General features: G+C 41.8%; 3 protein-coding genes across 3 annotated transcripts in view; 1 reads left to right on the top strand and 2 right to left on the bottom strand.

Moving 5' to 3' along the window:
- Positions 1–1,060: 1,060 nt before the first annotated feature.
- Positions 1,061–1,483, bottom strand: MELLADRAFT_70096 (uncharacterized protein; the record flags this gene model as incomplete). The annotated part of the gene is made up of 1 exon (XM_007419387.1): positions 1,061–1,483. The coding sequence occupies one exon, from the start codon at positions 1,481–1,483 to the stop codon at positions 1,061–1,063; it is 423 nt and encodes a 140-aa protein (XP_007419449.1).
- Positions 1,484–2,997: 1,514 nt separating this feature from the next.
- On the bottom strand, positions 2,998–4,606 carry MELLADRAFT_70095 (uncharacterized protein; the record flags this gene model as incomplete). The annotated part of the gene is made up of 6 exons (XM_007419386.1): positions 2,998–3,218; positions 3,309–3,425; positions 3,501–3,843; positions 3,949–4,184; positions 4,274–4,381; positions 4,459–4,606. The coding sequence occupies 6 exons, from the start codon at positions 4,604–4,606 to the stop codon at positions 2,998–3,000; spliced, it is 1,173 nt and encodes a 390-aa protein (XP_007419448.1).
- A 6,661-nt stretch (positions 4,607–11,267) lies between these two features.
- Positions 11,268–13,605, top strand: part of MELLADRAFT_70094 (uncharacterized protein) — a gene marked incomplete at both ends in the record, with an annotated part of 4,650 nt that continues 2,312 nt past the window's right edge. The window contains 10 exons of the mRNA XM_007419388.1: positions 11,268–11,276; positions 11,902–12,042; positions 12,116–12,160; positions 12,219–12,272; positions 12,336–12,392; positions 12,461–12,520; positions 12,584–12,688; positions 12,747–12,816; positions 12,882–13,166; positions 13,230–13,565. Of these exons, the coding sequence (XP_007419450.1) occupies positions 11,268–11,276; positions 11,902–12,042; positions 12,116–12,160; positions 12,219–12,272; positions 12,336–12,392; positions 12,461–12,520; positions 12,584–12,688; positions 12,747–12,816; positions 12,882–13,166; positions 13,230–13,565 (1,162 nt within the window). The remainder of the gene's footprint in view (positions 11,277–11,901; positions 12,043–12,115; positions 12,161–12,218; positions 12,273–12,335; positions 12,393–12,460; positions 12,521–12,583; positions 12,689–12,746; positions 12,817–12,881; positions 13,167–13,229; positions 13,566–13,605) is intronic.

The following is a 13,605-nucleotide window of genomic DNA, read 5'->3' as shown; positions in this document are numbered from 1 at the left end:
AGACAGGATGACTTGTCTCAAATTGAAAGCAAAAAAGTTTTCTTGTGAACAAAATCACACCGTATTGAGTCAAAAGTTGTCTATAAGCTGAGCAATGTATCAAAAGCATCTCACCAGTATCGTAAACTTTGCTCCCAACCTCCCTTGCAGTGTCTATGGCGGGGCACGTGCGAGAGCTTTCGAGGATCACATCCTCGTCATGTTCTCTTGAAGACTGATTGGGTACTTGTGCCGGATTCACAGCTTCTCCAGATCGAGAAGAGCTTGATTGCAACGCTGGACTGACACGCAACTCGCGCAGAATCTCGACCAACTGATTGTCTTCTGACGATGACCCGAAATTGATGTCCTGGAAGGAATGTTCAAGAGCATCGACTGATGATGCAGCTTGAGCGATGTTACGTAATTCCGCTTGTTGATGAGCCTCATACGCCTCCGGGCTGAGTTCAACACCTGGTTGTGACGAGCCTTGTGCGTCTACGTAAAAGCCAGATTCGCAATCGAAAGCTTTGCATGTGCATACTTTTCGACGACGCTCTCCAATCTTCTTGTTCCCTCGAGGCATTTGTAAAAAAAATCTGACGTGGGGAAGTTGAATCCGCTTATATGTGGTTACGAAAGTGGTGAAAGGACTTTAATATTCAGAGAAGTGATAGTGATGAAGTTTTTATTGTATCATATAATGGATATATTTGAATATGTCTCGTGAAAGCTGATATTAGGAAGCAGGAACACACATCCGACACAAGAGGACAAAACGGAGTGCAACCTATTGATCATTGACTCATGAGCAAAATCCAGAGATCGAAAACCACAACTCATACAAAACATGCCGTACTAACAATAGGCGCTAACACTACAGGACTGATAGAGATACATGATACATGAATGAGACAAAACAAGATCCAGAAACCTCCCAAGAAAAGATCTACTAGATCTAGGACCGGATATATGACACTATATGACACAACCAAAAGTGTAGCCTAGTGAGTCATGAATGATAAAAACTCAAAACATGATCGTTTGAAATACTCACGATCAATTCTATGATAGTTCAAGATCATTCTTCTTTGTCTATGACAGCATAGTGAAAGCCAAGGACAGGGGTACGCTCGGGGGGAAGATTGCCTTCGATAACAAATTTGACGTAGAGATCAATGAGACATGAGGGCCTCAAAGCGATCGAGTACACAAATATGTGTGGAGCATATACTTGCAGAGCATGTCGAAGCTCTTCTACTGTCTCGCCCTTCAAGCGGTCTTCTTTCAGGACACGAGGGCGCTGACTAAACTCGGGTTTTTGAGGCAAGCGGAGATCCTTGTCAACCTTTGCTTTGAAGAGCCAAAGAAGGTGATCAATTCTGGCGATGTCGGGTATCAAGAATTTTCCCACTTTCTTCGAAATAGCGCCAACCAACATCTGTCGAGTAGTCTTGCGGCTGAGAGGATCGAAGTCCACAGTTTCGGGTACATCCGTGTCCATTGGTTCCGGTTTCACAACAGGCGGTTTGATGTACGGAATGATCAAAGGCTTGACATTATCTTGAAACGCCTTTTTCAAGACGGTTTTGTTGTGGTTGGGGCGAGATTTTGTCTTGGGGTCAAAATGATACAAGATAAGATAATATAGGATATTCTTGATCTGGTCACACTTTTCATCAAAGTCGTGATCGAGGAAAACATGCAAGTCGTCGGGTAACGAGTCGACCTTTGCTGCTATATCATCTTGCACAAATCCCCCTGCTGCAGTTGAAGGAAAGACTTTCGGAAAAGAGGGCTCTTTCAGAGACTGCGTATTCGGTTGAGCAGAATGCGGAACTTTGTCTGATGAAGTTGGATGTGCGGAGAGTGTGAGTTACAAGAAAGTTTTAGCCGAGGAGAAAGAGTGAAACAGGGGTATTATGACAAATCTCATCCAAAAAAGATCAACACACAAACTCCGAGCTCACCTTTGGTATTAATCTCGAGTTGGTTGTTCGAGGGGCTTGTGGGGCCTGAGCTTGTGCCTCCAGTGCTCTTCTTCCGTGCCTTTCCCATGTTTGATCTGGATCGTGAAACAGAAATAAGATCATCGACGTACAAACAAAGCGGAACATGTGGGTGTCCAAAACCTCAAAGAGCGTGCGAGAACGAAACTTGAGAAGGTAAAAAGGGAAGATGCCTGACCTTCAAAAACCAGGATCCTTGCGTTAGGAGATGCGGACTTGATTGAAACTCCCTATCGATACAATTGAGGAACGGGGGCAATCGTGGTGATCTTATATGTTTCACTTGTTACATTTAGCTACATGTACACAAGCACTAGCTGTTGTCAAAACGTGACAACCTCTAGTGTTGGCATCACCGTAGAACAACGATTGCCTTTCAGTCTGGCAGACGATCAAGTCCCCTTTCTGGAACATGTTCTTTGGGGAAGATGATCTGTCGCCGGCTGACAGAATCCTGAATCACTTTGACTGCAAGATGGGAAATATGTGCTGCTACACACGCTTACTACCTACATAGATTCTTGATATCTTTGTAATGCAAGTAAAATTTTGTATATGTTGCGATAAAATTTTGCTTACAATGCTTCGTAACCATTATAAGAATAAAGCAGAATATAGTTCAGAATAGAGCAACGATGATGGCTTCACCTGGAATAACGCATGTGTGCGTATAATCATTTGATGACACATGTGATCCAAGGCTTTTAGACTCAGAATCTTAAAAAGGTTCTTTCATAGCAACTCACAGGATGCAATAGCTGGATAGTGATTCTTTGTAAGGCATTTTATCTGGGCCAAGTATATAATCAAGCAACAGTTGCTCAAATGGACAAAACAAAAGGAAAAAATTAGGAGAGAACAATATTGGGCGCGCCATTACTTCTGAGAGAGCTCAAAGATTAATTATACATAGAGATTGGCTTCAAACAAAACATATAGTTGTAGTGCATGTTGTTCCCGTATCTTATGCTAATACACTTTGAAACTACAGCTACACACTTATCATTTTCTAATCTGAGACGGAACTGCCAGTACCAGAATCTTCCCCTTCTTCAACTGAAAGCAGGCCAGTAAGGACTTTGTCGTGCTCATTGATGTCATTACGAGCTGACTGCAATTCATTCTCTAGTCTTTCAACCTGCATCTCTAGAAAGTCTAAACGTGTCTGAGTAGTGACGATGATTTGTTTCATGTCTTCGAAAGATGCCACACGCTCTTTGAGGGTAGCAACTGTTGTATATCAAAAATATCATAAAGTTTGGTTAGTTTTCACTCGTATTGATTATGCTTGGGATACATTGGAATGGGTACGAGAATTACGTTGCTCTTCTTTACTTCTTTGGATTTGAAAGTAGTCTGTTCCCGAGAGTACTGGTAGCTCTGAATTTGGCTCGATAGAGGGTTTGAAAGGAATGGGATCAATGTTCCTTCCCAATACTGAAAGTGCAAAAGATCCAGCGTGAGTAGACATTACTTATGGGAGCAAACAAGAAGAGAGATTGGTAGACGTACTGGTATTTTCACTTTCAAATATATCTAACTCGGGAAATTCCATCAAGTCCATTTCATAGCGATGAGTACTTGAAGTGTCTGGCTTGCCCTCTTCTGACCCAAGAGAAATCAGTTGTTCTTCCAAACCCTCGTTATTATCTTCCACACGATTACTTGACGGGTTCAAAGCAGGAAGAACCAGAGGCTCCTGAAGCACACTTAACTCTCTGGTATGTTCGCACTGATCCTGTACCTCCAGTAGAGAGGTGGCTTTCACTCCAGGAGTTGATTTCGAAATGCCTTTACCTGTAGACTTTGGTATACTGTTACTGGTCGGGTGGTCTGGAATTTGCTGTTCCATTGACTGTAATTAGAACAAGGCTTCAGTACTCACATTGCAGTATGATTACACTTGTCGAAGTGATTAAAGATGATGATTGTACCCATGTCCAAGCTCATGGGAACTCACCTTTTTTTTCTTTTTCTTCATCATGGTAGAACCACTGTGATCATCAGAAGACACTCGCTTTGCTTTTCGAGCAGGCCCCATATCCGCAAGATTTGGTTTGACGTCATGTAGGAGGTAACATGTGGAGATCGGCGGATCGAAAGAAACACGCTTTGCTTTACGAGGAGGAGCGATTGTGGCGATTGATGTCAAGTCTTGTGAGTTCCGACCACTCGTGGAAGGTGAAGGCATAGGATCTGGAAACAATGAATCAAACTTTTTGTTCCGGGCTTTTTATCTTATTATCACAAGGGTGAGATGGATGCAAAGGGAAATGATCACGTACTATGAGACTCCATGCTGCCAAACACCTTTTGATCACCTGATTCCTGTTGTTGGTGCGGCAATTCATTCGAGTCCAGGGCTGGATCGTCGGTATCAGGATTTGGGAAGACTGGTCAAAATGAAATAAAATACAAGTTGAGATCTAATCGTAATCAGATGCTGTTTGTGAGAGACAGAAAAACAAACGATGCGGCTGCGCCTTTCGCACTTTGGTGGCAAGCTGTGCTTGAGTTATTTTGGAGTGAAGGGTCGTTGTCTTGTCACGTTTGTAAAGCCACTGAGCCATGTCGTGCTTGCTAACACCTGGGTCGCTGGGGTCCAAAACCGTAGACATATTCGCTAAAAGAGCAGTGCGTTGACACGGAGTGGCTTGAAGATGGGACTATATAGACAATACCATAAGGAGGATGATCAAGTGTGAGATTAATGATCAAGCCGAGCGGCATAAGGACGTTCCACTTCATGAGCGGGCCTCGCGGTTTCAATGCTGACTAGAATTCTACATAAGTAGATGAACAATATACTGTATAAATATACGCAACAAGTTGCTAATCTATCAGAGATTCACTTCCTTGTAATCAGCATATATTAACACGCAATACATATTCCAATCGGATGTTCGATATCGTGAGGCACGTTGCACAAGCCATGTTTTACTTCTCAATCACAGAGAGACAGAAAAGAAACATGTACATAAATTATTTATCTTGTAGAGCTTCTTGTGGGAAGCGTAGCCACAACGTTGATTACAGAACACTAGAGACAATGTCAATCATATATTAGATGATAGTGAGCGTTGAAAAAGAGGAGAACATAAGCAAAGGAAATGAACCAAAATTGATGCATGAAGTCATGTGATCAATATTCTAGAAAGAAATAATCAGGCTACAATTTGAATGCATGAGAAGACAAATCAACAAATGACAGCATTACACACAATCTGTATTATAAAAAGGTTATGATCATGAGGTAGGTGCTCTTGATGCCTAATGAATCCTTATTACTTCTGAACAGTAGAAAAACAGAATATGTAGATGATACAGTTTTCTATGTCAGTCACAATTTTCTAAACTGTACGGAAAAGACGCCCTTTGGTGTAGTGTCAATCCAAGATAAAACACAAAGCTTGCTCATTCCGTGTCACCCAATAGATTGGCTTGTCACAGTGACCCGCATACCCAAGAGGCCATTTATAAAATCAAGGAAAAAGTTCTGAATGCAGATCTCCATTTCCTTCCCTTTTACCTCACTCAAATTTTACCTGCACAAGTACCACTGCAGAGATTTTTACTGAACAAAAAGGCAGACTATATATTCATGCAAATCACACAAGTTTTGTAGGTGATCTGGACCTATTCCACCATCTGCTGTTTACAGTTTCAAATCTCCCTCTGGATTATACATGACTGACTTGCCATCGAAAAGTCAGACAATGACTTCCTATGAAACAAGTCCAGATGGATTAGATTTGAAGTATGTGATGGGCACCAAATTGATTTCTTGTGAGACTTCTGGATCAGCAGGATCAGATGTTAGGATTGTGACAGCCGCAAGTGGGGCACATAAGCTCACTACCTCACCAGAATTTTCACACTTTATGTTCAAACTACAAGTCAGATTGTCAAGACTCAAAAAAATGAGGGAAAAAAATGGTAAGAATTGAAGTGGTAAACCTTACAATGTTTTACAATGTAATAGTCGGTAAATTTCTTGATTCACTTGGTGTTTTTGTAAGAAAATGATTCTTGAAAGCTTTCAAGACTTATAATGGAAGTTGTGACCATTGAAAATTGAACTAGAATCATTGTTGGGTACTTTTTTTGTTTGATAATTTGAGCACTGAGATATCAAAAGTTCTCAACACTGTTAGTAAATGTCTCAAAGGAACGACTTGGATATTAAACAACCTTTAGTTACCTTTTGTAATTATATACAATATATTTGACTTGACAAGCGGGATGCAATGGGGCCATGTCTGGGGTGTGGGGGAGGCCGGGGTAATCAGAAAACTATCCCGTGGACTCTCCTATATTACGTATGTACACTTTTGATTTTTTTTCAAATCAACCTAATTTGTTCAATATATTAATTGATTTAATTTATGTAGTTTCAATTTTATATATATACTCTATTTGTGTATTGTTTTTTTGGTATCTATTTCATTAAGTCATATGTTTTTTTTTGTGTTTTTTTCTATTTTTTTTCTATTTTTTTTGTTTTTATATTTTGTATTCATTCATTTATTATTTATTCTTCTTTTTTTTTGTATTTCTTTTGTATGTATTTTGTATGTATTTATTTTTTATTTATTTTTTATTTATTCTTTATTTAGAGTTATTTTGTTATATGTTGGACATCAAGAGAAAATGAAAAAGTTCAAATTCAGTTTTTAACTGGATTTAAACACAAAAACTACTGTATTGTCTGGTTTTCAGTGGTGATTTTTGAAGTTTAATTTGCTTCAAGGTAGTAAATAACTTTGTTATTTTTTCTTGAGTCCAACATATAATGAAACAGTAGTATATTTTTTATTTTTTTATGTTTATTTTTATTTTTTTATGTTTATTTTTATTTTTTTATTGGTGAAGTGATTTGTAGGAAGTGTTGTGTGGAATTATGGAAAAAGTAAAATTTATGAGCTAGAACTATGCAAACTTGGAGAGGAAGTGCTGTGATATTGCCTAAACCTATTCAAGTATCTAGCAACTGAACAAGCCCAGAAACCACTAGCTGCTAAACCTAGCTACCGGACCGTGGCCCCGAGGCCTTGGGGCGCCGTCCGCCCGTCCGCTTAGTAGGGGAGAGCGGACGGGTTTTTCTACCCAGAGCCCTAGCCCCCAATTTGGCCGTCCGCTGGCCTTTTTCTAGGGCATTTCCCTGGTTGGAAGAGGTATAGGTAGCCTCTGGTTACCTTCCATGACACATCAAAGGTGACCAAAGGTTACCTTTCCACAACTTTTATTACATTCACAAGGAGGTAGCCACTGGCCACCTTTTTGCATGTCAACTACATGTGTTGAGTACAAAAAGGTAACCTGTAGTTACCTTTTTGTACATGTCAACTACATGTGCTGAATACAAACAGGTAACCTGTAGTTACCTTTTTGTACATGTCAACTACATGTGCTGAATACCAACAGGTAACCTGTAGTTGACTTTTTGTACATGTCAACTACATGTGTTGTAGACAAAAGTAACCTGTAGTTACCATTTGATATATTTAACATGTGTAGTTGAATGGAAAAGGTAGCCTGTAGTTACCTTTTTGCATATGTACACTACCACAATGTATTCAATGATAGGTAACCCCAGGCCACCTTTTGGATTACTATATTACAGGTGTTGAAATACAAATTACATGTGTACAATGAAAAAGGTAGCCACAAGCTACCTGTTCACCCTACATTTATTACATGTGTAGAATACAAAAGGTAGCCACCAGCTACCTACTAGATTACATCTGCCAAGTGGCAAACATTACATATAGATTTCATATATCAAAGGGCAAAAGGTAGCCACAAGCCACCTTTTGCTTTTACATACAACATGTACTGATTGCAAAAGGTGGCCACAAGCTACCTATACAAGTACCAAGTGGCCAAAATTACATATTACAAAGCGCCAAAGGTAGCCACAGGCTACCTTTTTACCCTACATTTATTACATGTGTAGATTACAAAAGGTATCCACAAGCTACCTTTACAACTAGGATATTACACCAGCCAAGTGTCAAAAATTACATATAAATTACATATAATCAAAGGCCCAAAGGTAGCCACAAGCTACCTTTTTGCCTGACATTACATGTGTAAACATGTGTCCCAAACCCGCCCAAACCCTACTGGATTGAAGGCTTTTATACTTATGTTGAGGGCAGGCCGGACCGCCTGTATGAAGGGCCAGCTTGTGGGTACAGCTAGCCTACGTTGATCTGCGCAACCCTACGCGGTGTGCAGGCCATACAACATGTCCATCATGGGACAAAGACCCTAGCTATGGGACGGAGTCCCGTAGCCCTCCGTGACAGTACGCTCCGTACGCTTTTTGGCCCAGGAGCGTACGGGTCCGTTGCCCGAGCCCTGAGCCCCTAAAATCCGTACGCTCCCTGCGCAAATTCTCGCCCTGGGCAAGAATTTGCGCAAAAACCTTCAGTTAGACTACACAGGAAGCCCCTTCCGTGCAAATTCTCGCCTGTGGCGAGATTTTGCGCAACAGTATGAAACATACACATGCAATGTAAATCAAGTAATCAAGACATGCACACGGCGTGTGTAACCTGATGTTGGCGTGGGCGGATCTGTCGCATCAAGCCATGCAAATAGTGATTAACCTTTACATGCAGCCATTAATACATGAAGACATTTGTTACATGTGTGAATTGACAAGGACCCACGGTACATACCACGAACACATGTATGCTAAGTAAGACTATGATATACCTAATATAATGTGAATGACCAATGTCACACGTGTGAAATATGCGCAAAATCTGTGTGTTACATGATTAAATCAGATATTGCATGTGGTCAAAACAATGAGCAGGCCACGTCACAACTGTGATACAGACTCAATGAGCAAATACATGTGCGAAGCAAATGACACGTGTCAAACTGTGTGACGTACATGTCAAATACGCGTTACACATCAAACACCATGAGCTGACATAAAATACTGGCCACATTGAGCGTGCAGTATCAATCTTGCGCGTGAACACAGGTGGAACACACAGGACACGTGTTAATAGCGGAACCATTGACTCCACGTAAATGAACGCCCAGTGTATAAATCACACAACTACATCCAAGTGGAACACCATGATAACACGTGAAAGTGCGACAAACGCGCGTGTATTTTGCGTGCAATGTCAATGATACAGACATATCACACACAGATCATATGGCACGTGTGTCACCCACGCGTAAGCACGCACACACATTCAGACCCCAGCAAATTGTGACATCACAAAGACTAGTAACACGTGATACCAGCGTTGTAAACACAAATTCACACACATAGAGACGCAAAAACATGCGTCAACACACATACACACATCTTGCCCAGGTTTAAACATACATAGACACCTGTTGATCATACGTAATGTCGCATACTCACATGTCAAACAAGCACAATGACGCATAATCACGTATAAACACACACAAAAACGCAGGAACACCCCATATACGACATAACAAAGGCCTGCAGAGTGCATTGACACACAGCAACACGCATATACAGGTGTCACACACGCAGAAGTAGGCATACACATGTGCCAAGCACACACAGACACGCATAGACACGCGTCAAACACCCGCAAACGCGTATAGACACGTGCCAAACACAAACAAACACGCATTGACACGTGTGCCACATACGTAAACACGCATAGACACGTCTAACACACGCAGAAACAGGCATATACATGTGCCAAGCACACACAGAAATGTACAGATTCGTGTCAATCACACGCAAACACGCTTTGACACGTGTGACACATATGTAAACACGCAGGCACACGTGTCAAACACGCAGAAACAGGCAGGCACACGCAAGCACTCATATACACGTGCCCTACACGCGCAAGGACGCATAGACATGTGCAAAACACACACGAATGGGCATAGACACGTGATACACACATGTGAACACGAGTAGACACGTCTCACACACGTGGAAACATTAATTTGTGACTGCCATGCATACCCAAAAGCACATAGACACGTGATACACACACGTAAACACGCCTAGACACGTCACACACATGTGGGAATCACTGCAGACATTATTTGGGTTCCCCAAGTGGGCAGGGAAAAATGATTGGGAGTATGATTTGTCATAAAATGGTCTATCACTCCACACCTGAGCCATAACACCCACACTACATATGTGTAGCAGGCTCAGTGAATATGTGGTTATCATGTACATACAGTTCTGCTCAGTTATCTGCTCATCAGGACAAGTTATTCATATGTAATACATGCTGTAACTTCTTTCAGATTGAAAAAAGCTTCCAAAAGATTGACTACATACACTGACTCAATGTTTTGGTGTGATCTCATCAACTCAACTGCATGTAACACACTTTCTGTTACTAAGACATAGCTTCAACAATATTGCCTGAGCAGCTACAGAATTATATGTAGTGAATTTTTGGGAAAAAAATTTCAAAGTCGAAAAAGTTACATGTGGTATAACATGTGATTTATTTATTCTGATGGGCAAAAAACTGAGCAGACCTGTATGTACATGATAGACAACTATTGACTTAGCTTGCTGCACATATGTAGTGTGGGTGAAATGGCCCAGGTGTGCAGTATTAGATTCTTTTATGAAAAACTGTACTATTAATCATTTTCCTCTGCCAAATTGGGGAAGTTGAATGATGTTTACAGTGGAATAGTACTCTGCGTCTCCCAAGCACACGCAAACGCGCATAGACACGTGTTACCCATGCTTAAACATGCAGATACACGTGTGTACAATGCCTCATGACACATGGCCACATGTCGAAGACGCGTAAACACTTAGACACAACCACCACTACTCTCACGTGCGGAGTATCCATGAAAGCAGAATCCACTTAGTGCTGCACCATCCTGATGATATTGACCCACATGTTGTGTTTCATATGGCCCTGTGGCACAGTGGTTAAGGTGAGGCACTTCTGACCTGGGAGGTCAGGACCACAGTTTCGAATCCCATTGGAGGTCTTTTTGCCCATGTAGGTGTGGCAATACAGGCTACACATGTAAACCACATTACATGTACAAACCTAAAGCCCGCAGCAAATTTGTCAGTCATGTCAGTCAAACCTAACATGATGAGAAGGACAGAGTATAAAGTCTGGTCCTTCTTGGATTTTGAAGAAATCCTCCATCTGATTCCTTCCTCATCAGTCCAAAGTCGAAAAAACCCATCTTCAGAGTTCAGAACCCGGTCCAAATACCCGACCCGAATACCCGACCCGATTTTCGGTACTTTAAAACAACATTAACAAAATGACCAAGGTAAAAACCAATCCATCACATTTCTCTACCTCGACCGATCTCTTCTACATCATGTGCACATCATTTTTACCCCTCATCAATTCAATTCAATACCCTCTTCCTACACGCACCATCCGTTCAAATTCTCGCTGAAGGCGAGAACTTGAACGGAGTCAATTGCTCACATCTAACGTAGTGTGATGTTAGATTGTGTGATCAGCCATGTGTGATCATCTCGAACAAATGATTAGCTCCTCATCCATTTCACTCGAATATCTAATGGATAACAAGCCACCCCGTTCAGATTCTTGCTGAAGGCGAGAATTTGAACGGGGCGGCTTGTTATTTCATAACCAACTCTCTGGTTAGACAGTGCGATAAACCATACGTGATCAATGCAATCGAATGAACCGCACTTGTTCAGATTCTCGCTTGAAGCGAGAATCTGAACAAGACCGCAACATTAAGACACACTATGAATACGGCAGGAGCCTGCAGTTTCAAACACTGTGCAAATTCTCGCTTCAAGCGAGAATTTGCACAGAACCACGCTTACAAGCCAACCCTACTCTATTCCAATACAAATAAATAAAAGCGAAGTTATATCAGAATGGAGCGCTGACTGTTTTCTATTTGTTTGCAACAGCAAGCATCTCAAACCGGCAAAACCAACCAGCACCGTGCGGCATTACAAAACCCACGTCAACCTACGGTACCTGACTTTGGAAACATACGCCAACCTAAGTACGGAAATCATCAAAACCTTGGTTCTTTAACGTCAGATGTTGTAAGTTATGATCAATGACTATATGTGTCTTTTGTAATGAGCTGACGTTGGATATGTTATGACTGTTGTGTAGAATCACAACAACACCACTGCCGAAGTTGGTGGGGATACAAGCATGGTATGTAAGGCATCAAGTCGAGGTTATGAGTATGTGTATTAACTTTCATGCCATCCAGGAACAAACGGAACCCGGCGATGTACCTGAGACACCCACTCCACAGGCTAGAAAGGTAAACAAATTAAATTTGTGACCAATCGTTTGACCAGCCCCACTGACAATGCCCTTTGCACAGAATCGCATAGACCCGCAACTCGGCGCGGCCAGTGAAGAATGCTCTAAGGCAGACAAGGTCAGTTCCTAATCATATAACGAGTATGAACATGGCTCATTATACTTACAGATGAATTCAATTGACAGACAACTGAAGCACCAACTCAGACTCTGAGTTTGGGTGTAATCCACCCTGCTGAGATAGAGGTGAGCTTGATAACATCACCAATCAAAGATGAGTTGGTCAGTTTATATGTTTGTTTGATGTAGGAAACCCTGGATGCGACAGACGCACCAATCCACACGTCTGCCCAACCCGCGGACAAACCCTCTACTGCTGAAAGCAGTACCCCTGCCGAGAAGCCTGTGGCAGAAGTGAGTTACTTTGATTATATTGTGATGGGGAGCATTAGAACTAACTCAATAAATCCAGGCAACCATTAGCGCGACGCAGAAGATGCGTCAAGTCAAGATTAAGAAAGCCAGGGCAGAGTATGAAGCAGGTAGGTAGCAATTGTTGCATGATAATAATTTCAGAGAGTTACTTACATCTATTTACTCAACATAGTTAAAGTGCTGTACCAGACCACCCTGGAACGGGTAACCGGTTTGGAGAAGGAAGCTCAGGATGGAGCTATCGACAAGGCCTTGATGTTAACAAAGGCATTTCTCGCTGAATTGGAAGTCACAATGCGTGAGGACGAAGCTGCTTACCTGGCTGCTCTATCCGGTAACCACCCCAATGTCATCTTTGTCCCCAGCAATCCAGCACCGCCTGTGGGGATTAATCGATCTCTCCGCCCGAGACCTATCCCTGTGGCTAAGAAGCGTAAAGGGCCTAGCAATGAAGATGGTAAGTGTTTGATTCAACTTGGAGAGTGAAATAACAGAAACTGACTTACAAATTATTCAACAGGTTCCTCAAAGCGAGGCAAGGTAGCAGATGTCTCTACCTTCTTCGACTTAGAGGCTAAGGTATCCAATAAGGAACCTACAAGCGAGATCTTGGGCAAGGGGAAAGGACCAAAGACCCGTGTGAAGAGCCGAGCTTTCGTTACACAAGAGGACGACGATTGGGCACACGGAGAGCAGTACCCAAATCAGCAGGTTGAGATGAAGGATGTAGTTGAGGAGAAGAAGAAGGTTGAGAAGAAAAAGGAGAAGAAAGTTGAAGAAAAGGAAGAAGATAAGAATGAAACTTTACCTGTTGACGCAAAGAGTATTTTTCAGGTTGAGAAGCCAGATCTCAGTGGTGAGCATCTCCATATATCTATTTTATTTCATTCTCCTCA

The sequence above is a fragment of the Melampsora larici-populina genome, assembly GCF_000204055.1.
Source record: "Melampsora larici-populina 98AG31 unplaced genomic scaffold MELLAscaffold_174, whole genome shotgun sequence".
Taxonomy (NCBI): Eukaryota; Fungi; Basidiomycota; class Pucciniomycetes; order Pucciniales; family Melampsoraceae; genus Melampsora; species Melampsora laricis-populina.
The sequence above is the reverse complement of the archived record's forward strand: the minus strand, read 5'-3'. Positions and strand labels throughout refer to the sequence as shown.